Here is a 27,708-nt window from a genome sequence, read left to right on the forward strand (position 1 = left end):
CAGGCTCTGCTGCTGTGTCTGCTTCTTGGTGAGAGCTTCTTCTTCTGGGCTATTGAACAACTTTTATTCCGTGATAGAATGCACAGTGCCAGACAGAGTTGTGGCATGAAGAGCATATATTGTATGTTCCAAGGTCAACGTGTGGTACGTGATGAGTGCGACTAAAGCTGCCACTTGGGTCATGGCGACCCTGAGTTGTCCCTCTAGTTTTGGACTTGGGATGGTTAATGTAAATGCCAGAGTTGGCTGGATAGGACCATGAAATCACCACCTCCCTCATTAACTCCTTGAATTCCAAATGAGCAGGCAACGCATTGCTCTCGATGGGTTAGAAGGAAAGATGCAGATTTAGTTGGTGCTTTGCATTGACCATCTGGATTTTAGTACCTGTCCTTCTTGATATTAAGTGATGATCAGAAGTCAGGTTTTATTTTTTATTTATAAAAATGTTTTACCAGGAAGTAATACATTGAGAGTTACCTCTCGTTTTCAGGTATGTCCTGGCCAAGGGGCTGATAATGATACTGGTAGCTAAATCGCGAGTGCTGTTTAAATGTGAGTTTCCATTCCAGTCCTTTTGTACTGCAGATTTGCTATCGGTTGTGATATCTTTTGGTGAACCAGCATGAGAGTTCTGTGTAGATAAAATAGTAGTGCACAGAGATTTCTTAACCTCACAGGACTCTCGAGCATCTTGCAGCAGTGTAAACAGTGTACATAGTGTTTGAAGTCTCTTCTTCATGCACACTGTCTCAGCTGGATGTTCATTTATACGTAGGGAGGGGACCTGTGGGGTTTTGAATGCTCTGTACACTAGTATTTCATCCATGAAGAACCCTCGTATGGGAGGGTCTATTGGAAGGTTCCAACCTATGACAAATGTACACTTCACCCTCACAGTGCAGCTTCTAAAAACGTTATGTTCTGCACTTTTCTCTCCAGGTTGTCATATGTTTCCAGGCATATTCACTAAAGTGTGTGCCATTATTAATAATTAATTCTACATGCCAGTGAAGAGCTGTTCACAAGCATTAATGGCTATTACACTTTACTGAATATAACCATTAGGGGACTACCTTATGTAACAATGCTTTGTATAATGCACTGACATTATTTGGGACAACTTGCAATTGCATTTAAAGTGCAGCAGGTACTGGGATCAACATGAACTAATAGTAGTGAGTTAAATGTAGGTGACTGAAAACGTTCCTTTAACTCCTCTCCTGCCGGAGAATCAGGGGTAGAAAATGGCACGCCGGCATAAGTATTTTAAAATCAGCTTTAACACTTACAATGTTCAATGTCTTTGGAGGCCTTTTTAAAATCCTTTCATTATTTATTTTTGTTGTTGATAAGACTGTTTGTGGGATACTTTTGAAATGGCGATAGTGACGATCGGGGTGCTGTCAAACGGAAAACCCCATTGACTTCAATAGGGTTTTTCGTGCGATAGAAGCAGATCGGTGCTATCACACTTTATAGAACAAGGGCCTTTGTGTCTACAGGAACATTGCTATGAGTCAGTATTTATTTGTTGCTGTTTTGTAATTCTGGTGCAATCATTAGACAAACACATAAAACACAATAAGTTTACGAATGGATTTCATGAGACCTTTCAGAGGATGTTTGCATCTTCCTAGAGAAGCTAATGCATAAGTTATTTATTTGTTTTTCACTGCAGGGAATTGCCCCTTTAAATGCAGGAAACTTGTTAATAAAGTTACTTATATTTAACATCAACCTTTTATCAGCGGTTTATGGATGAGAAAAGACACAGAAACGGGTACTCCCAGTTATATTTACTGAGTCAATGAACTACTCCACTTCTTCCTCTGTAACCACTTCCTAGGTTACTCACAGATACTAACGAGATGAATATTCACATTTAATTGTATTTCACTTTTTGAAATGTAACTCTTCTTTGTGATTCTGGTATAGGGGACACCTGAGCCCATTGGGAGTTTGTGAAGGACACATCTCAATCTAGCTCCCACCCTCAATCTCTCGCCCCCTTCTTCTCACATTCTCTCAGCCCTCACCTCATGCCCCATTCTCTCCCTCCCCCCTACTTCCCCAGTCACCCTCACTCCCTCTCCTCCCCCCCAGTCTCCCTCTCTCCCGATTATCTGCCCTTCCCTCCCCCATGTGTCTATCAGCCCTCACCTCATGCCCCCATTCTCTCTTTGACCCCGCTCAATCCCCCCGTGTTTGTTTTCCAACCCCATACAGTTATTCACATGCAGATACCTCCCAAACACAAGGTATTGTGTGTCCCAGTTGTTTAATTTACATTCAAGTTGATGTTGAATTTAATCAATAATGCATGTTGTCTTTCTTATTTTCTCCATCTTTATTCCTGTTCCTCTCTCATTTTTTTTTTTTGCTTCTTAACTCCTTTTCTCCCACTTCCTCTACTTAAATAACAGCACCATCCAATTTTCTGGGCAGAAAGTACAGAAAATAGGACTTTATTATTTCAGTGCCCCCCCAAAGAGTTCACAACCAAATACTTTTGTGTCCAAACCAACGGGAGATAACGTACCAACCAGGAGGAATTGCCATTGTGTCTTGAAAAAGGGGGGTTCCATTTCAAGGGCTAGGGTCACAAAACTCACTTAAATCAGGGGTCAGGGCAGAGGTATTGGGAGATCCCAAAAAACAGTGCTTCAGAAAAACCTAGCAGGCAGTAAATCAGCCGTGAGCCAAATAGGTATAATGAAACACCAAGGTATGTTCACATGGAGAGATACACTGGTAATCCCAGTAAACGATGCCTCTAAATCATACCATGACATGACCTAAAAAAGGGAACCGACCTTATGTTCCCGTGGTTAACGCTTATCCTGAAAGCTAATTATATCCAGCAGGCATAAGCTATAACGTATAGCATATATATATATATATATATATATATATATATACATATATACTGTATATAGCATAACGTTGCGTTATCTTCCAGTAACATCATGCTGAGTATGGCCCATTATATAGTGGGTGTGCGTGCTCTACCGTGCGCGCTCTCGGCACTTATAGTTGGCTGTGGATAGCCAGCTGTCCCACACTAGGGCTGCGCGTGCGCGCACGGCAGTGAGCGTGGAGCCGGGCGATCGGGGAGAAGACTCCGAAAATAAGTTTTTGCGCCACTACCGCCGCTGTAATGTATGTATGTCTGTGTGTATGTATGTCTGTGTGTATGTATGTCTGTGTGTATGTATGTGTGTGTATGTATGTATGTGTGTGTATGTGTGTGTGTATATATATTTATCAAAGCTGCATAATTTTAATAAATAATTTTAATCACACAAGTTTATTTTTTATTTGTAAAATATTATATAATATACACACACATATACACACACAGCTTCCCCAGTGACACACAAACACACAGACCACAGACCACTTCAAAGCGACACACACAGTTACCCAGTGACACACACACACACAGTACCTTTTCTCACAGCAACACATAAAAAGTGTGCGTCTCGTGCACACGCTTTCGCACAGGTGCGTGCGCGCCCACTATATTACGGGCCTATATCTTTGCCTTACTGCGATTCAGACCCTGAAATAAGTCCTTTTTCAAACCCAGTTGATAAACAGAGGATAGGAGAGAGAAATAACGCTGTGAAATGTTAGTTAGATCCTTCCTAACTGGTGTTACACCCACTCAGATCCTGTAAGAGCCCTGTTTCAGGGTCTGGATGTGAGTAACACCACGTTGAATGGAGGATTTGCGTCATTATCACTAATGGTCGTTAAAGGTAAAGTAATGCTCTGTATGGGCGGTAACGTGACTTAAAGTTGCGTTATTGTACTTTGAAGACACAACATCAGTCTTGATGTTAAGTTAATGTTACATTCATTGATTTAGCAGAATGTTGTAAAGCGAGGCCCTCGTCACCATTCTTTCATGCGTATTCTGCGGCAGTCGTGTGTTAAAATGGTTTTGAAGTAAAAAGTGACACTGTGCTCATTTGCACGTCATTTCCCAGAGTCCCTTGCTGCAGTGGCAGCATTGTATGCTGGGAGATAATGGGGAAAGGCAGGGTGCAGACCTGTGAATGTGCTCACCAGTGATATTCTTTATTTGATGTTTTATTCTTGATGACGTTACCTCTGTCACATAGAGCGCTCTCTGAGAATTCAGATTCTCTCACACAGCAGGACAACACAGATGTGGCAGTCAGTGACACAGAAAGCTGACAATCATTGTGAGAGGAGACAGAGAAAGGGGGCAGTTTATTGCTGGGCAGGGCCGGCTGAGATTATCGCAGGGTTCGGTGCAGTGGCTTTTACCTTGTACCTTGTCCGGCGCGGCATCTCCTCCGATACAGCATCATGACGTTGCGGCACCATGTTGTCATGGCAACGCTACACCATGCTGTGTCACATTGTCATGGCAACATGATGGCGCGCCATCACATTGCCATGGCAACGCGACCCCACTTGATGTCGCGGCGCCATGTTAACGGGACCCTGCAGCAGGAGATGCCGCTGGACAAGGTAAGAGACAGTTACGCTCTCTGCCGGCAATCAGCTTCATTGCTGTGGTGATGAGCGCCGGGCCTCTGTAACCACGGAGCTCGGTGCAATAGCACAGCCATCAAGCCGGCCCAGGCTGGATACAGCCGGTGAGCATAGCTTTAACACGCCGGCCCAGGCTGGATACAGCCAGTGAGCATAGCTTTAACACGCCGGCCCAGGCTGGATACAGCCGGTGAGCATAGCTTTACACGCCGGCCCAGGCTGGATACAGCCGGTGAGCATAGCTTTAACACGCCGGCCCAGGCTGGATACAGCCAGTGAGCATAGCTTTAACACGCCGGCCCAGACTGGATACAGCCGGTGAGCATAGCTTTAACACGCCGGCCCAGGCTGGATACAGCCAGTGAGCATAGCTTTAACACGCCGGCCCAGGCTGGATACAGCCAGTGAGCATAGCTTTAACACGCCGGCCCAGGCTGGATACAGCCAGTGAGCATAGCTTTAACACGCCGGCCCAGGCTGGATACAGCCGGTGAGCATAGCTTTAACACGCCGGCCCAGGCTGGATACAGCCGGTGAGCATAGCTTTAACACGCCGGCCCAGGCTGGATACAGCCGGTGAGCATAGCTTTAACACGCCGGTCCAGGCTGGATACAGCCGGTGAGCATAGCTTTAACACGCCGGTCCAGGCTGGATACAGCCGGTGAGCATAGCTTTAACACGCCGGCCCAGGCTGGATACAGCCGGTGAGCATAGCTTTAACACGCCGGCCCAGGCTGGATACAGCCGGTGAGCATAGCTTTAACACGCCGGCCCAGGCTGGATACAGCCGGTGAGCATAGCTTTAACACGCCGGCCCAGGCTGGATACAGCCGGTGAGCATAGCTTTACACGCCGGCCCAGGCTGGATACAGCCGGTGAGCATAGCTTTAACACGCCGGCCCAGGCTGGATACAGCCGGTGAGCATAGCTTTAACACGCCGGCCCAGGCTGGATACAGCCGGTGAGCATAGCTTTAACACGCCGGCCCAGGCTGGATACAGCCGGTGAGCATAGCTTTAACACGCCGGCCCAGGCTGGATACAGCCGGTGAGCATAGCTTTAACACGCCGGCCCAGGCTGGATACAGCCGGTGAGCATAGCTTTAACACGCCGGCCCAGGCTGGATACAGCCGGTGAGCATAGCTTTAACACGCCGGCCCAGGCTGGATACAGCCGGTGAGCATAGCTTTAACACGCCGGCCCAGGCTGGATACAGCCGGTGAGCATAGCTTTACACGCCGGCCCAGGCTGGATACAGCCGGGGAGCATAGCTTTAACACGCCGGCCCAGGCTGGATACAGCCGGTGAGCATAGCTTTAACACGCCGGCCCAGGCTGGATACAGCCGGTGAGCATAGCTTTAACACGCCGGCCCAGGCTGGATACAGCCGGTGAGCATAGCTTTAACACGCCGGCCCAGGCTGGATACAGCCGGTGAGCATAGCTTTAACACGCCGGCCCAGGCTGGATACAGCCGGTGAGCATAGCTTTAACACGCCGGCCCAGGCTGGATACAGCCGGTGAGCATAGCTTTAACACGCCGGCCCAGGCTGGATACAGCCGGTGAGCATAGCTTTAACACGCCGGCCCAGGCTGGATACAGCCGGTGAGCATAGCTTTAACACGCCGGTTAAAACATATGTGTTAGTCTTTTCTTTTGCCGTCTAATCTTCTCCAGTGGGGCTCTTAAACAAAGGAGCACTCTCTCTCTTCCTCGCAGTGTTATAACGGTCTCTCTCTCTTCCTCGCAGTGTTATAACGGTCTCTCTCTCTTCCGCGAAGTGTTATAACGGTCTCTCTCTCTTCCTCGCAGTGTTATAACTGTCTCTCTCTTTTCCTTGCAGTGTTATAACTGTCTCTCTCCCTTCCTCAGTGTTATAACGGTCTCTCTCCCTTCCTCAGTGTTATAACTGTCTCTCTCCCTTCCTCAGTGTTATAACTGTCTCTCTCCCTTAGTGTTATAACTGTCTCTCTCCCTTCCTCAGTGTTATAACTGTCTCTCTCCCTTCCTCAGTGTTATAACGGTCTCTCTCCCTTCCTCAGTGTTATAACGGTCTCTCTCCCTTCCTCAGTGTTATATCTGTCTCTCTCCCTTCCTCGCAGTGTTATAACTGTCTCTCCCTTCCTCGCAGTGTTATCACTGTCTCTCTCCCTTCCTCAGTATTATAACTGTCCCTCTCCCTTCCTCAGTGTTATAACTGTCTCTCTCCCTTCCTTGCAGTGTTATAACAGTCTCTCTCCCTTCCTTGCAGTGTTATAACAGTCTCTCTAACTTCCTTGCAGTGTTATAACTGTCTCTCTCCCTTCCTCGCAGTGTTATAACGGTCTCTCTCTCCCTTCCTCACAGTGTTATAACAGTCTCTCTCCCTTCCTCACAGTGTTATAACAGCCTCTCTCCCTTCCTTGCAGTATTATAACGGTCTCTCTCCCTTCCTCGCAGTGTTATAACGGTCTCTCTCTCCCTTCCTCACAGTGTTATAAGTCTCTCTCCCTTCCTCACAGTGTTATAACAGCCTCTCTCCCTTCCTTGCAGTGTTATAACAGTCTCTCTCCCTTCCTCGCAGTGTTATAACGGTCTCTCTCTCCCTTCCTTTTCCAGCCAGCACAGTATCCTCCTCGGAGTCAGGTAAATCCATTCAGAATATTCTGGAAGAGATCCCTTCTACTGTTGCTACCCATCTCCCTGCTTGATCTCTGTGTAATTATATGAAAGCGGCACAGTGCAGGGGAGGCCAACCCCACTCCTCACGGGCCACCATTAGGCCATGCTTTAATGATATCCCTGCTTCAGCACAGGTGGCTCAATTGGTCCCTGCTTCAGCACAGGTGGCTCAGTCTTTGGCTAAGCCGCTGATTGAGCCACCGGTGCTGAAGCAGGGATATTCTTTAAATGTAACGTGTTGGTGGCCCTTGAGGGCTGGCGTTGGCCACTCCTGGCACAGTGGGGTTTTTTCTAAGCTTGTGCTGCTGGGATCTGCAGCTGTCCTGTGTGTAAGTGAAGAGTTTGGCCTTCCCTGTACGGTGAGTTTGGTAAGGTGGCGGTTGAATGGAACACACGCCGGATCTTGGCTCTTCCTGCAGTGCATGTGTCGGTTGATAAATAAAGGAACTGTCAAAGTGCTTGGGGTAGAAGTTGATTGAAACGAGCTAATATACCAGGCACTGTGAGTAATGCATAAGGCCGCACGTATAGTGCCGGCGACGGGTGACGTCACCCGTCGCCGCTAGCGAAAGTTATATTTCGCTTTGCGGCGGCGTCGCAGGCGTGCTGGCATTTGATTGGTTCAGGGGCTGTCACATGAGGTGACAGCCCTTGAAAAATCAAATATTGCCAGTTACCAAAATTCGCGTCGCCCTGTCGCTTACTATAAGCGCACGCGGCGGCGGCAATGCATTTGTTTTTGGGCGACGTCGCCATCGCGGGCACTGTACGCTGTAAAGATGTCCCTATGCTAATTGTACGCCGTGCATGGGAAAGTTTGTGTTACCTCTTGTGTCTGCTCTGCATACAACATGGCGTATTGTGTAGGGTTACCTGGCAATGGATGGCACTTTTTCCTGCCACTTGCCGTCTCTACCTGTCCAGTGTAAGCGTGTGCATGTCAGGAAGGGAAGTTTTGTAGAGCCCGAATCTCTCTCACTTTCTGTGTTTCAGATCCTCTTTGTGGGGACTGTTACCGGATTGACACAGTGACTCTGGTCGGAGTGGTACTTGGAGACGTCCTTTTAACCGTCATTATAATCCTTGTGGTGTATTTCTGCACTAAGCAAAGCTATCAGATTCGTGCAAATATTGGTGAGTAAATCATGTGTAATTAAACTAAAGGATAGCGTGATATTCTTACTAGAGCCGTTTTGTATTGGAGCACACACACACGCACGCACGCACGCACACACACACACACACACACTAGGCTCTTTCTGTGTCTGCCCAATAATAGGTAGCTTAAATTATTTATTTTGGCAATGGTAGAAGATCGCATGATTTTAGCCCATAAGGTAGATATAATATAACACACAGGGGTCGATCCAGCGCTATCTCATGGAAAGTCCAACTGATGTCAATGGGGATTTCTGCGTGATATTGTCATATTGGCGCTTTCGCAGTTTATAACTTACTCCCCATTAGCTGTATCAGCTGCTGTTGGTTACTCCTGAAGAAGGGACCGGAGTTGTCCTGAAAGCTTGCACTTGTTTTACACATCAGTTAGTCATTAAAGGTATCACTTCTACCTTACAAATGCCTCTTTTCTTTGTTATTTCGGCAATATAACTGCAACAGAATAAAAGATATTTGTTGTAACCTTCTTCTTCTTTGTCTCCTCTAGATGAGAAGGTTTATATGAATATGCCCAACAGATAAATGACGCTCTCTGTCGCCCTGATTCCTGCTGCTAATCCACAAGAATCCCTGTATACCGCCTTCCACCCCCAGGGACTAACATGGATCAACAAGCGTTCCCTCTGCAAAGTGACACACAGGCCGGGATTCACTGCGCTCCAATAAGGGGTATCCGAGCTTTATCCTGCGTTTACTGGCAGGAGGAAGGTTATACAGGGTTATTCTGTAAACTGAAATAGTGCCAATCGGGACACTATTACACAAAAACTCCCATTGACTTCGATCGCCACTATCGCAGCTTAATGGATAACCCTCATAGATAAAACGTACCCAAGGCCTACCCAGTCCTATATTCTGCCAGGGAAGAAATATTGACACATTGAAACTGCAAACATGTACCGCATGGCCTATCCAGAAGTGAACTACAGCTTATTCAACAGTCTCCTTATACAAATAGGCCCTTACTCTGTAAGGTGTGATAGGGCAGATAATGTGCTACAGCATAAAAAGCCACATTAACGTCATTGGTACTTTTCATGCAATAGCACGTTATTTGTGCTATCACACCTTACAGAATAAACCCCATAGTGATGCAAGAGTGGAAGGAACACATGGTCTGACTCTAATTAGTCTTTGCCCATCATATACTGTATATACAGAAGGGACCTATGGTTCATCCAGTCTGACCCTTTCTAACCAAAGATGCCAATCATCCCCTTTGACACAAATAGTGTAAGAGACAGAACCTTGTGTCTATAGTATTTGCATCCAGAGTAACAACGCTTACACGTTTTATTCCTTCCCTTATATTTACCTGCTGAGAAAATTCCTATTCCTTTTGCTGTTACTGGCTTGTGGCTCTTCTTGATGATATATTTTGAAAAATAAAGTATTGTTTATGATGTGTCTACGTATTTACATAAAGACTAGTAACAGTCTACTACTCCCACCCTGACACGAGGGACACGTACCTGTAATTTTTTCTACACAAACATCAGTAATGTGTGCCTCTCGCCTGTGAAGACATAAGAACACATGCTATTCAAAGTCTCCTGCAGAGACATAAGCACACACCCTCCTCTCCTACACAGAAATTGAAGACATATACCTCTCACCTCTCCTACATAGGAGGGACTCCTACCTTTCTCCCTTTCCTACAGACAGAAAAATAACAACATCTCTCTCCAGAGTAATGTGGGAGAGAAATATACGGTAACTTGCACCCAATGCACCGACTGCTTCCATACATGTGCTCAGTGGTGATCAACTCCAGTCCTAAAGAACCCCCCCAACAGGCAAGTTTTTAAGGATGTGACCTGTGCTGAAGCTGGGATATCCTTAAAACTTTACCTGTTGGGGGATTGGAGTTGAGCCCCCCCCTGATATATAGCCATACCTCTCTACACTACCTTCCAAAGAGACATCAGGGACACTTACTCCCCAGAAACATCTCCAGACACCATGAGTTATTGCAAAGGTAAGCCCTCACCAAAGGCTCATCAAGGAAAGATACTCCCCATTCCTCTCTCAACAAGGCCGAGAAATACACCACACACTGTTTCTATTAGAGACATTAGGGACACATAACACTCACCTCTTCTAAAAGAGTTATATGGGCCACATATAATACTCACCTCTTCTAATAGTGTTATTAGGACCATATATTCAACTCACGTCTGATACAGTTATGAGGGACAGAGAAAGAGTGTGGTATGTGTCCCTAACAACTCATAATGTATCTTCTAACACAATTAATAGGGACACATACCACTCACTGTTTCTAATAATTATGGAGGATAGATCCCACTCATTCATTCTCATGGAGATGTTAGAGGCACATCTCTCTGACACCTATTTGCATAGGTACAGTCATTTAGGGACACACACTCGTCCTAATAGAGACATTCATTATTTCTATTAGAGACATCAGGGACAGGCACTCTCTCTCAGACATCAGGGACAGGCACTCTCAGAAATTAGGGACAGGCACTCTCTCTCAGACATCAGGGACAGGCACTCTCTCAGATATCAGGGACAGGCACTCTCTCTCAGACACCAGGGACAGACACTATCTCTCTCAGACATCAGGGACAGGCACTCTCTCAGACATCAGGGACAGGCACTCTCTCATCCGGGCATCAGCGACAGGCACTCTCTCTGACATCAGGGACAGGCACTCTCTCTCAAACATCAGGGACAGGCACTCTCTCTCAAACATCAGCGACGGGCACTCTCTCAGATATCAGCGACAGGCACTCTCTCTCAGACATCAGGGACAGGCACTCTCAGACACCAGGGACAGGCACTCTCTCTCAGACACCAGGGACAGACACTCTCAGACATCAGGGACAGACACTCTCTCTCAGACATCAGGGCAGACACTCTCTCTCTCAGACATCAGGGACAGACACTCTCTCAGACATCAGGGACAGACACTCTCAGACATCAGGGGCAGACACTCTCAGACATCAGGGACAGACACTCTCAGACATCAGGGACAGACACTCTCAGACATCAGGGACAGACACTCTCAGACATCAGGGACAGACACTCTCTCTCAGACATCAGGGACAGACACTCTCTCTCTCAGACATCAGGGCCAGACACTCAGACATCAGGGACAGACACTCTCTCAGACATCAGAAACAGACACTCTCTCAGACTTCAGGGACTGGCACTCTCTCTCAGACATCAGGGACAGGCACTCTCAGACATCAGGGACAGGCACTCTCTCTCAGACATCAAGGGCACAGAACTTCCACCTCCACTGAGATTTTGGGATCACATTTCTCTTTCACACCTTCCCACCTCAGTGAGTTATTAGGATCACATTCCCCGTAAAGCAGCCACCCCGCCGAGTCGTGTTTTTACCTATTTACGGCTTTTTTTTTTTTTTTTTTTACAGAATTCAGAGCAGGGGGCCCTCCTTTGAGCTCAGCCGCACTATATTCAGCTCTGTGAACACCTCCGTTTCCAAGATACGTAACAATTAAAGTTGCCAGTGATTATTCTCTTAGCAAAATGTAAATAGATGCCAGTTCTCATAGGCCCCGCAGGCTAATAGAAGCTGCAATGTAATCAGGATGATGATCTTTCTATTGGACAAAAGCGGTGGCCATCTTTAAATGCCAGGAAGTAGACAGGCAACCAAACTGGTACATATCTCGGGAACTGAGGGTGCCCAGAGCTGACAATAGTGTAATTTATATTCTAAGGACCCCCTGATTCGCATTCTGTAAAAAAAAAAATCAAAACGGTCAACTGGACATAATTGCTGCTTAAAAACCACACAGACAAATCAAACATACAGTACGTGTCTTGTTCTGCTCAACCAGCACACATCTTACCATCTCCCACAAATACCACAGAGACACAACTCGGAATATCATCAGGATCCCTATAACTGATAAAAAAAACTTGCAAAACTGCTTTAAAAAGCGTTTCTTCTTACAGTCAAGCTTTATTTTACACACAGTTCTTATTACGAAGCAAGTTCAAATCTCCATGGGGCTGAGGTACTAAGGTACTCGTGGAATATTTGATGTTAAATTGACACTGACGGAAATCACACATTATATTGCATGGAACCCGCCTTCTATGGATGCTTATAATGTACTAACTTTTGTACCCGGGAAACGGGGGGTGGGGGGGGGTGCAGCAGGGAGCGGGTGTGTGCGCAGCGGGGACCCGGGGTGTGCCCAGCGGGGACCGGGGGTGTGTCCAGCAGGGACCGGGGGTGTGCCAAGTGTGGACCGGTGGGTGTGCGCAGCGTGGACCGGGGGTGTGCGCGGGGGGAGGGGGGGGAGAGAGAGCTGGGGGAGGGGATTGAGAGCTGGGGGGTAGAGAGAGAGCTGGGGGGGAGAGAGGGAGCTGGAGGGGAGAGAGAGCTGGGGGGGGGGAGAGAGAGAGCTGGGGTGGGGAGAGAGAGAGCGGGGGGGAGAGAGAGAGCTGGGGGGTGGGAGAGAGAGCTGGGGGGAGAGAGAGAGAGAGAGCTGGGGGGAGAGAGAGAGAGAGAGCTGGAGGGAGAGAGAGCTGGGGGGAGAGAGAGAGCTGGGGGGAGAGAGAGAGCTGGGGGGAGAGAGAGAGAGAGAGCTGGGGGGAGAGAGAGAGAGAGAGCTGGGGGAGAGAGAGAGAGCTGGGGGGGGAGAGAGCGAGAGAGCTGGGGGGGAGAGAGAGAGCTGGGGGGGGAGAGAGGGAGGGGGGGAGAGAGAGAGCTGGGGGGGAGAGAGCGAGCTGGGGGGGAGAGAGAGAGCTGGGGGGGAGAGAGCTGGGAGGGGGAGAGAGCTGGGGGGAGAGAGAGAGCTGGGGGAGAGAGAGCTGGGGAGAGAGAGAGGTGGGGGGGGAGAGAGAGCTGGGGGAGAGAGAGAGAGAGCTGGGGGGAGAGAGAGAGAGCTGGGGGGGAGAGAGAGAGCTGGGGGGGAGAGAGAGAGCTGGGGGGAGAGAGAGAGCTGGGGGAGAGAGAGAGATCTGGGGGAGAGAGAGAGATCTGGGGGGGGAGAGAGCTGGGGCAGAGAGAGAGAGCTGGGGGAGAGAGAGAGCTGGGGGGGAGAGAGAGCAGGGGGGAGATAGGGGGGGGAGAGAGCTGTGGGTGGGGGAGAGAGCTGGGAGGGGGGAGAGAGCTGGGGGGAGAGAGAGAGAGCTGGGGAGAGAGAGAGAGCTGGGGGGAAAGAGAGAGAGAGCTGGGGGGAGAGAGAGAGAGAGCTGGGGGGAGAGAGAGAGCTGGGGGGGGGGGGAGAGAGAGCTGGGGAGGGAGAGAGCTGGGGGTGGGGGAGAGCTGGGAGGGGGGGAGAGAGCTGGGAGGTAGGGAGACAGCTGGGAGAGAGAGAGAGAGCTTGCAGGGAAAGAGAGGAGAGCGAGCTGGGGGGAAAGAGAGAGCTGGGGGGGAGAGAGAGAGCTTGGGGGGGGGGGGAGAGAGTGAGCTGGGGGGGAGAGCTGGGGGGAGAGACTGGGGAGATGTTTTGTGTTTGTTTCTATTTATGTTTCTTTTAATGTTTTATCAGTTGAACAGGACTGCAGGGGGGGGGGGGTGGGGAGAGAGAGACCAGAGCCCACTTCACATCTCTCCCAGCCCCCCTCACATCTCCCCCAGACCTCCTCACATCTCTCCCAGCCCCCCTCACATCTCTCCAGCCCCCTCACATCTCACATGTCCCCCAGACCCCTCACATCTCACATCTCTCTCAGGCCCCCTCACATCTCACATCTCTCCCAGCCCCCCTCACATCTCTCCCAGCCCCCTTCACATCTCTCCCAGCCCCCCTCACATCTCTCCCAGCCCCCTTCACATCTCTCCCAGCCCCCCTCACATCTCTCCCAGCTCCCCTCACATATCATCTCCCTCAGACACCCTCACACATCTCTCCAGCCCCCTCACTTCTCTCCCAGCCCCCCTCACATCTCACATCTCTCTCAGCCCCCCTCACATCTCAGCCCCCCTCACATCTCACATCTCTCCAGCCCCCCTCACAACTCTCCCAGTCCCCTTCACATCTCTCCCAGCCCCCTTCACATCTCTCCCAGCCCCCCTCACACATCTCTCACAGCCCCCCTCACACATCTCTCACAGCCCCCCTCACACATCTCTCACAGCCCCCCTCACACATCTCTCACAGCCCCCCTCACATCTCTCACAGCCCCCCTCACATCTCTCCAGCCCCCCCATCACATCTCTCCCAGCCCCCCCCTCACATCTCTCCCAGCCCCTCCCCCCTCACATCTCTCCCAGTCCCCATCACATCTCTCCCAGCCCCCATCACATCTCTCCCTGCTCCCCTCACATCTCTGACAGTCCTCCCTCCCCATCCATGCCTACCTGGGTGGACACAGGGCACAGGGAGGGCTCCCCCGACTGAAAGAATTTGCCGGTAGTAGAATCTCTTGAATCAGAGCAGGAGTGAGGAGCGGTGAGGTAGCAGCAGACAGGAAGTTCCGGGTCAGGCTGCTAGATGGCGCACCTCCCCTGCAGTCCTGCTCTGACTCTCACTCAAGTGATTCTACTTCTGGCTAATACTTGAAGCCCGCTGCCGCATACCACCGCCGCCATATGCCATCTCCCGCCGCCGCCATAATCCATCTCCCGCCGCCCCCCCCTGCCGCCTGTTAAGCACCGGTTCGGCGAACGTCAGAAATCCTAAGAAACAGGTTTGGCTGAATCCCACTCATGCCCTCTCCCTTAATAGCCACACCCCCTTCCTTAATAGCCACGCCCCCACCCCTTGCTCCCGCTCTAACATTATTTGCTGTCCAGCAGAGTGAAACTGTGGATGTCCATAATTTGGGAGGTGAGTGACATTGGAAGCTCAAAATAGTTGCGTTGACCTACAAATCCGCAGCAGAATGTACAGTGAAAGTTTGTGGTGCTACGTGTTGCCGTTTGTGAGATTTCAATGCTTCTGACATACAAACAAACAGACGGAATCCAACTTAGAATTATAGTATAGATAACGATGGACATGCCCTGCAGCCAATGGCTGTGAACCCACAAAGGGATTTCTGTGATTGAATATAAGAGGATGATGTCACAGGAGGAGGGATTAAGAGAGATAGAGTATGAGGAGTATGAGGGGCAGTGGTGGAGAGACACAGCACATGGGTACCGGTCCTGAAGAGGCGGCAGGAGAGGCAGTGCCAGATCAGAGTCTTAAAGGAGCAATCAAGCAATATCCTACGTGTTTTTGTTTAAATAAATCAGTTCAGTAGTACTTGATACTACTTACTAGGTTTTTTTAAATTAATCTTTAATGCCATTTTTGATGAGTTTAATATACTGAGCATCCTTTCATCTCTATAGCAAGTTTATCCCACCTCCCCAGCAGTGCAAGATCTTTGTAACACTTTCCTGTTTGTGATCATTTGTTGCCAATATTCCCAGCAGTTTGAGCAGCTAATATTACCTTAATAATATAAGGATACATTGTAGCTGCAGAGTTACACTGACTGAAGGATTGATTGAAACTCAAAAGCAGCTATGTAGTGAGCCCTGGGAAGGAGGAACGTTGCCGATCGATCACAGGAGAACAAATTGATCGTCAGCTTAGGTAATTAGTTTTCAATAAAGGTAATCAAATGCTGCATGTATTAAAACAGCATTTTAATTTGTTATTTAAGTGCCGCTTTGATTTCCCCTTTAACAGCCTGATAAAGCAGCACGTCCCCGAGGACACGGCGACGAGCCTGAGAATATGTTCCCAGTGTACGAGTGTACGGTGTCTCTCTCAACAACTGGACAAAAAAAATGATAATATGGAGCTACGGTCGCCAAAATAAACAGTCAATCACTGTTTTATAAGTCACTAGCTGAGAGCCCCGGTGTTGCCCGGGATGTTTGTGGTGTGGGTGTGGCATTTGGGTGGGGAGTGGTCCACGCGGCCCATGTGCGGTGGTAGTGCTGCTGTGGCTGTACTGATGGTGATTGTATTGGTGTGCTGATTTGGGAGGGTTTGGTGCTGATGTGGGGGTGCGGATGTGGGTGTGCCGATGGGGGAGGTGCAAAGGTGGCGATGTGTGGGTGCTGATGGTGTTGATGGGGGCTGGGAATGGTGGGGAGGCGAGAATGCCAGTGTGCTGGGGGGGCATACCGGTGTGCTGATGTGGTGGTGCTGGGGTGTGTGTGTGTATACATGTTTGTGTGTATACATTGTATGTGTGTGTGTGTATACATGTGTGTGTGTGTATGTGTACGTGTGTGTGTATACACGTATGTGTGTGTATACACGTATGTGTGTGTATACACATGTGTGTGTGTATACACGTGTGTGTGTATACACGTGTGTGTATACACGTGTGTGTATACACGTGTGTGTGTATACACGTGTGTGTGTATACACATGTGTGTGTGTGTATACACGTGTGTGTATACACATGTGTGTGTATACATTGTGTGTATGTATATATTGTGTGTGTGTATACGTGTGTGTGTATACACATGTGTGTGTATACACGTGTATACATGTTTGTGTGTGTGTATACATGTTTGTGTGTATACATTGTATGTGTGTGTGTGTATAAGTGTGTGTGTGTGTGTGTATACATGTGTGTGTGTGTATACATGTGTGTGTGTGTATACATGTGTGTGGTGGGGAGGGGGGGGAGGTGGTGGGGAGTTGGGAAGGGGGGTGGGGGAGGTGGGAAGGGGGGTGGAGGTGGTGAGGAGGTGGTGGGAGGTTGTAAGGGGGGAGTGAAGGGAAGGTGAAGGGGGGGTGAAGGTGGGGGTGGAGGGGAGGTGAAGGGTGGGGGTGGAGGGGAGGTGAAGGGGGGGGTGGAGGGGAGGTGAAGGGGGGGGGGGTGGAGGGGAGGTGAAGGGGGGGGTGGAGGGGAGGTGAAGGGGGGGGTGGAGGGGAGGTGAAGGGGAGGTGAAGGGGGGGGGTGGAGGGGAGGTGAGGGGGGGGGAGTGGAGGGGAGGTGAAGGGGGGGGGTGGAGGGGAGGTGAAGGGGGGGGTGGAGGGGAGGTGAAGGGGGGGTGGAGGGGAGGTGAAGGGGGGGTGGAGGGGAGGTGAAGGGGGGGTGGGGGGGGTGAAGGGGAGGTGTGGGGTGAAGGGGAGGTGGGGGGTGAAGGGGAGGTGGGGGGGGGTGAAGGGAGGTGAAGGGGGGTGGAGGTGAAGGGGGGGTGGAGGGGAGGTGAAGGGGGGGTGGAGGGAGGTGGAAGGGAAGTGGAGTGAGGGGAGGTGAGGGGAGGTGAGGTGAAGGGGGGTGAGGGGAGGTGAAGGGGGGTGAGGGGAGGTGAAGGCCGCTCCCTCACCCGTCCGGCCGCTCACTCACCCGTCCGGCAGCTCCCTCACCCGTCCGGCCGCTCCACGTGGATCTGAGGCGGGAGGCAGCTTGTTGTGGCCGCTCCCCCGCTGTGTCCCGGGTGCTCGCTCGCTCCGCTGACTGTAGCGGCGCCGGGGGGGGGGGAGGTGGAGGGGAGGTGATTTGAAGGGGGGTGAGGGGTGGGTGAAGGCCGCTCACTCACCCGTCCGGCCGCTCCCACGTGGAACTGAGGCGGGAGGCAGCTTGTTGTGGCCGCTCCCCCGCTGTGTCCCGGGCACTCGCTCCTCCGCTCACTGTAGCGGCGCCGGGGGGGGGGGGTGTTTGAAAGCGCGGGAGACACGGGGAGAGGAGGACGTGCGCGCGGGTGCGGAGGCTGATTTCAGGGAGGAAGAGGCGGAGGCGGGTATGTGAGCCCCCCCCCCCCGGGTTATACAATGCTGCTAATGTACACCCCCCCCCCCTACTGTGTGTGTGTGTGTGTGTCCCTGTGTGTGTGTGTGTGTGTGTGTGTGTGTGTGTGTGTGTGTGTGTGTGTGTCCCTGTGTGTGTCCCTGTGTGTGTGTTTGTGTCCCTGTGTGTGTGTTTGTGTCCCTGTGTGTCCTTTGGGCCGTCACTCCGCCTCAGGCCAATGAGAGGTGTGTGGGGGTGGCCCAAGGGACCAATGAGATTTCCCCTAGGGACACCGGACATCCAGCAGGCAGGCAGGCTGGCATGCATGCAGGCAGGCAGGCAGGCATACAGTGCTTTCACTAATATAGTATAAGATTCACATGTACAGTATTCATAGCAAGAAAATGTCAGAATAATTACAAGTAAGCAAAGAGCTACACAAGCTTGAGAAAGGGCTTTTCCGCAGCCCAAAATGTTCAGTCTCTTCCCTAGGGTGTCGGTCTGGAATTTACGGTGAGGTTTTTCCCCAAAATTGTTGTTCCTGTTCTGGTATTTTTCATGCATATATTTTTCTATTTGTATACTTCTGTATGCTTGTGTAGTTTTTTGCTTACTTGTAATCATTCTGATTTGTTTTGCTATTATTGCTATTATTGCTATTATTGCATTTGAATTATTTATAAAAGATTGATTGACGCGTATCCCTTTGTGTTTGACTATTTATCCTGTAGCTCCAAATTATTTTTTGTACAATATATATTAATATTACACTAATCATGAATATTTACTAACATCAGTTATACATGAAAATGCACAGCATTGTTTTTTAATTTAAATTGTATCCATCAGGTATTCATGATGACACAATGCATCACAATGTATTTCAAACAACAAACTATGCAGCACACCATATAAGCTCACATAACAACCTTCATAGATATGAGTGTTTGAAGGGTTAGCCCTACTGCTTACTACAAAAAAGGTGGCACACACAACAATGCCAGATCTGGGCTCTGTATATACTGTAGGCCCCTATGTGTGTTAAGAGAGTCGCGTCCATAATGGCTCCGTGTCTCCAGGGGGTACTTAACGTGTCTTCCTTTCCTTCTCCCCACCACGAGGTTTGGTGGATTTGCGCGCGAATCAACAAGGGGAGGGGCTAATGGGGCGAGCTATTTAAGCCCAGCGCTTGCAGGAACTGATCACTGATTCTGTTTTTTTTCTCCCTGCAGGTACCTGTGGCTCCCGATCGTGATCACCGATCCCCAGCACAATGAAGCAGCCCAGCAGAATCCAGCCTCCTGCATCGGCAGCCCCACGGAAGCAGCAGCCCTCCTTCAGCCCCGCTCCCAGCCGGAGACTGAGAGAATCAGCCCGGCATGCTAGCTCCGCCCCCCAGCCTCATTCCGGTGCCTGCTCCGTGCAGAGCAGGGAAATGCAGACTGCTTTACTCCCCCTCACAGAAAAACGGCCCTATTCACCTCTCCCCATGCTGCCCTGGTCACCTCTCCCCATGCTTCCCTGGTCACCTCTCCCCATGCTGCACTGGTCACCTCTCCCCAGGCTGCCCTGGTCACCCCCCCAGGCTGCCCTGGTCACTCCTCCCCATGCTGCCCTGGTCACCTCTCCCCATGCTGCCCTGGTCACCTCTCCCCAGGCTGCCCTGGTCACCCCCCCCCAGGCTGCCCTGGTCACTCCTCCCCAGGCTGCCCTGGTCCCCCCTCCCCATGCTGCCCTGGTCATCCCTCCCCATGCTGCCCTGGTCACCCCTCCCCATGCTGCCCTAGTCACCCCTCCCCATGCTGCACTGATACCCTCTCCCCATGCTGCACTGATACCCCCTCCCCATGCTGCCCCGGTCACCTCTCCCCATGCTGCCCTGGTCACCTCTCCCGCCGCTACACAGTGCATTACCCCCCATGCTGCCCACACCATCCCCTCTCCTGCTGACCAGACCACCCCCCCCCATGGCTGGACTGAGCCACCCACTCTGTCCACCATCCCACCCACTGCCGCAGCGGCTTTATCCTCCACGGGTTTCCCCTGCCCTAAGCCCAGGCGCATTATGCCCCCCATGCGCCTTATGCCCACACGCATTACACCCATGTGCCTTACGCCCACGCGTCTTCCCAACCCCACCTGTAAGCACCCGCACATTACACGCATTACGCCCCTATGCCGTAAGTGCCCACCCCCTACGCGCCATACGCACCTGCGCCCCTAGCACCTGCCCCGGTGCCATACGCGCCACTGCCCCACACACCCGCCCCTGTGCCTTATGCATCCGCACACCACGCACCCGCCCCTTTGCCATACGCTCCTGGCGCACCCGCGCCAGCCTGGGATCCATCAATGGCAGCCCCACTTCCGCTGGCTATGGGGTGGCACCCAGTCACTCCCAGTGTCCCGGCCGCCCCCCGGCAAATGCGCTGGTGCCAAAGGCGCTGGGAAGCGTCGTCGATCTAAGGGAGCGGAAACAGCAGCCGTGCAGCGAGTAAAAAAATCCAGGACCGGTCACCCAGGTGTTCAGGCCGCAGGATTAGGTGAGCATGATAAGGCCGTGCTGGAAAATAAGGATGTTAGTGATGTGGGGTCGGTTAGGACAGGGTCGGACTGTGAGTCCCAAGGGTCAGACAGTGACGATAGTGAGAGTGCTAGGGCGAGCAGCGAGTCAGACGCAAGCAGCGGCGCAGACAGCGACGAGACCCCTGGGATAAAGCGCATAAGGAAGCAGGTAGAAGCATTGAGCAATGCAGCAAAGCGGAGTAGGACAGATAAGGCAAAACGCAAAGCGCGCAAGGACAAGGGTGCGGTTTCCGCCCGCAGCGCAGAGGATTCGTTCGCGGTCGAGACTAGCTCCCTGTACACACACCTGCCCAGGAGAACACAGAGAGACATAGGTAACAGGAAGTATGTGGATATGTTTAAGCTGTCTGTAACGGGGCGAGCAGAGAGGAAGCGCGTTTCTCCTTCTCCATCCGTGCACCCCAAAACTGGAACAACCTACCAGAGACTCTCACATCCACCACCAGTTTAAGTTCTTTCAAATCTAAGGCTGTCTCACATTTTAACCTGGTCTGTAACTGTTTCATACGCTCATAATATATATTTTCTTTAACTGTGCACGCAATGTCTTGTATATAATGTATACCCTGTTCATTTATGTAACTGTACTTGTAACCATGTACTATTTGTTTTACTCTGTGCCCAGGACATACTTGAAAACGAGAGGTAACTCTCAATGTATTACTTCCTGGTAAAATATTTTATAAATAAATAATAAATAAAGTGCAGGTAGTAAGGAGAAATGCGAACTGGATTCTGGGTTTCAGTGTTTCGGGGACTGTTTCCTTTCAAAGCATCCAAAACAATTGCATAATGTGATGAAATACCTGAATGTGATACAGACCATACATGACGAACACGGGGGGTCAGCGTGGCGGGATTATGACGAGCAGTTCAGGCATAGGTGGCAGGGGGATACAAGGTTGAGTTTGGGGAAGATGGACAAGGAATTGTGGATGAAGTTAGTGGGACGGGGGAAGCAGGGGGGCGACGCCCCCTCTTCCAAGGGTCCAGGCAGTCGGCCCGGGAGTGATTCAACAAGCAGGGGCAATAAAGGGGAGTGTTGGGCGTTTAATGATAAACACTGCAAGCTGGGGGCGGGTTGCAAGTTTAGACATGTGTGTAGCCTGTGCGGGGGTAACCACCCCGTCAAGAAGTGCTTCAAAGGCCCTGGGCAACTGCAGCCAGGGGAGAGGGAAGGCCCCAACACCAGTCAGCCTTAGCGGTTTGGGTTGTTGGCTAAAGGGGTAGCCCGACTGGGAGAAGGTGGGTTTTTCTTGGAGGAGGGTTTAGTGTGACGATGGGGAGGATTTGGCCTGGGATTAAAGGGGTTACACCCCAATTGGCCACCCCCTGAGCTCACCAGGAAGACAAGGGGTTAACTGGGCTGAGGTCCAGACCTGTGATTTAACGCTTGTTATAACCTGAAAATGTGTATTCCCCTGTTCCCCTGTTTTATTGTTATATCAGTGTCTGCATCACACACACTAGGATTAATCCGGGAGTACAAGGGTTAATAGTTCTTTAATGATTAAAGCCCTTTGTGTAAGTTTCCCACCTTTTCAGGCACCATTTTGTAGGGTCCCAGAGGCCGCCATTGGGACTCCATGTGTTTCAATGGCGAATCTTGCTGTTTGGGTCCTGTGAAGACCAGCAGATGGCGTCCGAGAGGAGGAGCGGCGGTTTCCCATTGTAAGTCAATGGGCCCATTGACTTCAAAGGAGAATCCTCAAAGGAGCTTTCTAGGAACGAGTTGGCTGCTGTCCAAACCGCAAAACCGCAAAGCGGATACATTTTCAATAAGAGAGCTTTGATCACTTAACAGTCAAGTTCAACGACAAGTGGCGTGGGAATAAACAGTTCTAGAGCACATAGAAATAAAATACTTTCTGCCCCTAGTTCCTAGACCTCCCCCTACTCAACCACAACCGGGTCCCCGAATCCTGGACCCCCGATAAGGGTTGAACCGAGAAGAGCGGGTCGCACCATAGGTTCCAATGGCGGCGGCAGAAACAGCTCAAGAAAACGGCTAAGTGTCAAAAGCTGAAATTTGGGAATCCATAGCTCCGGTTCCGGAGGGTCCAGAGGATCAGGGTTTGGGGTACCTGTAGTCACTGCTCCGGCATCGCTGCAGAACCATCCTTGACCCTCTTGGACCAACCCAACGGAGTTTGGACCCACTTGAAAGTTCGGGACTTTTCCCATAGACTCCAATGGCGGCCAATCTCCGTTGACCGGCTATGGCGGAAAACCCCCATTGACTTCAACGGCGGCGCAGCCCCGTTGAAAGTCTATGGCGGCGGATTCCCATAGCCGCCAACGGCGGCGGTTTGCCATTGAAAGTCTATGGCGGCGGAGCCCGTTGTTTTCAATGGGGATTTAGTGAAAAAACGCGATTTAATTTACAGCGGAGTTTTTTGTATTAAAATAGGAAACGGTTTAAGGTGTATTTGTGTAACTCCGGTTCCGAAGGTCGTAGCAAGTCGCAAATTGGACCATAGAGTGTCCCAGTTCCGGCATTGAGAACTGGGAAGTTTGGACCTGCTGGACCCAACGGAACCGGATATTTTAATGTTTGTATTTTATCTTTAATACTGTCCCCCAAGGTATGGATAAAAACCAGAGGAAATTCCCTTGGCCATCAGGTAGCAGATGGTCAGAGAAGAGTCCCAATGTCTAGAATTTAAGTGCTGTTCAAAGGAGTTTATCACCTACTGTACACTGTTTACAGGAGGGCGGAGATGACTCAAACCAGAGCAGGCTATAAGTGTCCCATTTCACACCTTACAACAAAGGGTTTCCTGACAGATATTCCGTTTGGTAGACTAGCTGGCATTCCTGATGCAAATGTGGGATTACAGAAATGAGACCCCAGAGTGCTAATGCGCATGTGCCAACTAGCAGGGGGGCATGGATCAAAATGTGTTCCCATGTTAGTGAGTGGCTAGAGGTAATTGAAAACCAATCACCTGTACTTAATGTTAAGGATAGGGTTACAAAAGGTATATAATCTGTGGTCAACCCTTTATCCTGTGTCTGTTCTATACCATCTTGATTGCTGAGAGAAACGCTATGCAATGTCTTCATGCCAGAGGTCTTTCATGTCTTTGGTGTCTTGATGATTATGAAGATTGCTGTATGAACTGCCAGTCCACATATGACTGTTTCATCATTTCCATTTTAAGTAAGTGTCCATATTTTGCCTGTTATTTGTATATCTGTTGTGTTCACCTTTATCAAGGAATAAATTATATTTTATCATATCTAAGTCTCGTCCCAGTTCAACCCACTTATATATATATATTATATATATTTGGTGTAAATTACAGCCTGCCATAAAGTCACCGTGACATTTAGAAAGGGTTTTTTAACATACCAGTGGGGGGGGGGGGTGAGTTAAAGGAGATAAAATTGGGACGTATGGTGGGCCCATTCACACCCCCCCCCTATTGCTCAGTTAATTATTTCCCCGGGTTTATATTATATTCAGGATAATACACCACCTGTCATACCCAAGGGGGGTATGAGGCCATAGACCCAAGCTACGCCGGATACAATACCAATCATTCGACACTGCCATAAGGGATAATTAAGACATATGGGGAGGGAGCACTATTGGTAAAATTAACATAAAAGCAGCCTTTTCGGCTGTTACTGTTGGCCCCAGCAGCTTCAGATTCACAATCAAATGCTTAAAAGGGGTACATTAGGGGCCGGCAGGCGAGTAACTAAATAATCTTCTAACATGTTTTCAGTCTTCACAGCGGGGGCCCCTCGATATTTTATTAATAACATGCGCAGGCCTTTGCAAGCGATCAGCAGTCAGGGTTTAGGGTCACAGCTTGGGGTGTGGGGTGAGTCCCCAGTAAGTGGCCTTATTGGGTCCTCCGGGTGGCGGAACTGTCAGGCCAGTCATCGTAGGGACACCGTGAATACCCGAAATGGGGCTCCATCCAATGCGGATGGGCCGCCAGGTAACGGTCCCCCTGAAAACATTGTGCGGGCTGGAGGCGCCGATGCAGGTGGTCAGGCGCTGTACCCCTGGCACCAATCTTAGGAAGCTGGGCTCTATCCTATGCGGGTGGGCCCAGGCGGCTCTGATAAGGGGGACCTAGGGGCCGTGGAGAGTGTCTCTCGCGGCGGAGAGTGTCTCTCCCAGTGAACGGTAGATGGGGGCCGTGGAGAGTGTCCCTCACGGCGGAGAGTGTCTCTCCTGGTGGATGGTAGATTAGGGCGGGTGGAAGAAGGCTCCCCCCGCCGGAAGATACCGAGAATAGGGATGACAAAGGACTAAGATTATGGCTGACAGTTATTTTCAGGTATTGTTAAAACAATAAAGCTGTGACCATTTTTACTTCCACAAAACTGTGTCGTCTCAGTTTGTTAGGGGGGTGTAAGTAAACCACGCAGTAGGCACACTAAGCCGTTAAGAGAGGCAGAGGTCCCAAAATGGGGCCGTCACATCCATAATGGCTCTGTGCCTCCAGGGGGTACTTAACGTGTCTTCCTTTCCTTTCCCCTACTACGAGGTTTGGTGGATTTGCGCGCGAATCAACAAGGGGAGGGGCTAATGGGGCGAGCTATTTAAGCCCAGCGCTTGCAGGAACTGATCACTGATTCTGTTTTCCCACCCACCCATCCCATTGAGAATGTAATGTTGTGTCTAACCATATCTTATGAATCTGTTAGCAGATCCATCGCTACAGCTTTGGCGGAACTGTCAGGCTAGTCATCGTAGGGACACCGTGAATACCCGAAATGGGGCTCCATCCGATGCGGATGGGCCGCCAGGTAATGGTCCCCCTGAAAACATTGTGCGGGCTGGAGGCGCCGACGCAGGCGGTCAGGCGCTGTACCCCTGGCACCAATCGTAGGCAGCTGGGCTCTATCCTATGCGGGTAGGCCCAGGCGGCTCTGATAACGGGGACCTAGCGGACGTGGAGAGTGTCTCTCCCAGTGAACGGTAGACGGGGCCGTGGAGAGTGTCTTTTGCGGCGGAGAGTGTCTCTCCCAGTGAAAGGTAGATTTATTTATTTATAAAATATTTTACCAGGAAGTAATACATTGAGAGTTACCTCTCGTTTTCAAGTATGTCCTGGGCACAGAGTAAAACAAATAATACATGGTTACAAATACAGTTACATAAATGAACAAGGTATACATTTATATACAAGACATTGCATGCACAGTTAAAGAAAATATATATTATGAGCGTATGAAACAGTTACAGACCAGATTAAAGTGTGAGACAGCCTTAGATTTGAAAGAACTTAAGCTGGTGGTGGATATGAGAGTCTCTGGTAGGTTGTTCCAGTTTTGGGGTGCACGGAAGGAGAAGGAGGAACGTCCGGATACTTTGTTGAGTCTTGGGACCATGAATAGTCTTTTGGAGTCTGATCTCAGGTGATAGGTACTGCATGTGGTAGGGGTGAGGAGCTTGTTCAGGTAGCTGGGTAGCTTGCCCAGAAAGTATTTGAGGGTGAGACAGGAAAGGTGAACTTTGCGCCTAGACTCTAGTGATGACCAATCTAGTTCTTTGAGCATTTCGCAGTGATGTGTGTTGTAGTTGCATTGGAGAACAAAACGACAAATTGAATTGTAGAGGGTGTCAAGTTTGCTAAGGTGGGTTTGAGGAGCCGAGCCATATACTATGTCTCCATAGTCAATAATTGGCATTAGCATCTGCTGTGCAATACGCTTTCTGACCAGGAGACTTAGGGAGGATTTGTTCCTGTAAAGTACCCCTAGTTTGGCATAGGTCTTGGTTGTCAGGGTATCAATGTGCATCCCGAATGTTAAGTGGGAGTCAAACCATAAGCCCAGGTATTTAAAACTAGTGACAGGTGTTAGGGTGGTTTTAGCGTTGGTTCTAATCAGGAGCTCAGTCACTGGAAGCTTTACAAATTTAGTCTTGGTCCCAAATACCATTGTTACAGTCTTGTCAGTGTTTAAAAACAGTTTGGGGTCGTGGAGAGTGTCTCTCCCAGTGAACGGTAGACGGGGTCGTGGAGAGTGTCTCTCCTGGTGGACGGTAGATTAGGGCGGGTGGAGGAGGGCTCCCCCCGCCGGAAGATACCGAGAATAGGGATGACAAAGGACTAAGATTATGGCTGACAGTTATTTTCAGGTATTGTTAAAACAATAAAGCTGTGACTATTTTTACTTCCACAAAACTGTGTCGTCTCAGTTTGTTAGGGGGGTGTAAGTAAACCACGCAGTAGGCACACTAAGCCATTATGGGGAAGTGATGAGACGACATGCAACTGCAGCTACTGTACCATTACGGCTACAACAGAAACAATGGAAACAGCAAAACAGCAGGCCTGCAAACCTGCCCTCTCCAGTTTTATCTCTTAGAATACAGTGCTTCCACGGCAGCTAGGGATTCTGGGAAATTACAGATAAGTGAGCACACGGTGTGTCACCTTTTGCTTCAAATTCAATTGAACATGGATCCCTAGAAGCGTATCCCTGCCGTATTACACAGCTTTTCTGCACAGCCTGGGTTACAGAAGTGCAGAGCCAGTAAACCTGCTCACAGAGAGTTGCTTCGACCTTTTGTGTCTCGTTGGAGGGTGGAAGGTGGAGGGTTTTTGTCACTTTTGTATCCACCATAACATGTAATGCGTGCTTGAAAAAGCTAAAGAAACTTGCAAGGACAGCAGTACTCGATCTGTGCCTCATACATCCTTTCATTGTCAAAGTAGCAGCAAGCAATGTGTTGTAAGCCCCTCGGGTGCTAGAGAAGATAAAGAAAGATTGCATACTGTAGTTATACAAAACCCATCAGCTGATAGAAGCAGAGGAGCTCAGGGCTGGAGGTGATAACAATGCCAGGTGTGCAGGAATCTGGCTGCCAGCTGATCGCTGAATGTACAGCTTCTGCATACTGCTGCTCTGTCCAAGGTTCCTGCCATGGAGGGGAACATCGTAACAGCCTCTAAAGCAGCACAAACCAATCAGAATGTCAGAGAATGTAGTGAACTGAAATGTGCGAGGTATTTGGCGCCCTTCAGTCCCTCCTTGGTTTCTGATATCACTAAGGATGAATTGACCTTGCAGATATGTATGTGCACTTTATCAAAGATTTTGATAAAGCGTACGGATGCGCGAAACATGTTAGAGGTTTCTCT

The 27,708-nt window shown here is 50.0% G+C and overlaps 1 protein-coding gene across 2 annotated transcripts in view; it reads left to right on the plus strand.

Moving 5' to 3' along the window:
* The window catches only part of HCST (hematopoietic cell signal transducer), a 9,984-nt gene extending 208 nt beyond the window's left edge, over positions 1-9,776 (plus strand). The window contains exons 1-5 of one of the 2 annotated variants that reach the window (XM_075606143.1): positions 1-28; positions 494-555; positions 7,130-7,156; positions 8,186-8,326; positions 8,859-9,776. The exon at positions 1-28 is cut by the window's left edge and continues 208 nt beyond it. In XM_075606143.1, the coding sequence (XP_075462258.1) occupies positions 519-555; positions 7,130-7,156; positions 8,186-8,326; positions 8,859-8,893 (240 nt within the window). In that variant the 5' untranslated portion in view covers positions 1-28; positions 494-518 and the 3' untranslated portion in view covers positions 8,894-9,776. The remainder of the gene's footprint in view (positions 29-493; positions 556-7,129; positions 7,157-8,185; positions 8,327-8,858) is intronic. The other variant, XM_075606142.1, reaches the window with a different exon arrangement.
* The last annotated feature ends 17,932 nt before the right edge of the window (positions 9,777-27,708 follow it).

This window comes from Ascaphus truei, chromosome 6 (assembly GCF_040206685.1).
Source record: "Ascaphus truei isolate aAscTru1 chromosome 6, aAscTru1.hap1, whole genome shotgun sequence".
In the NCBI taxonomy this organism is placed as follows: domain Eukaryota; kingdom Metazoa; phylum Chordata; class Amphibia; order Anura; family Ascaphidae; genus Ascaphus; species Ascaphus truei.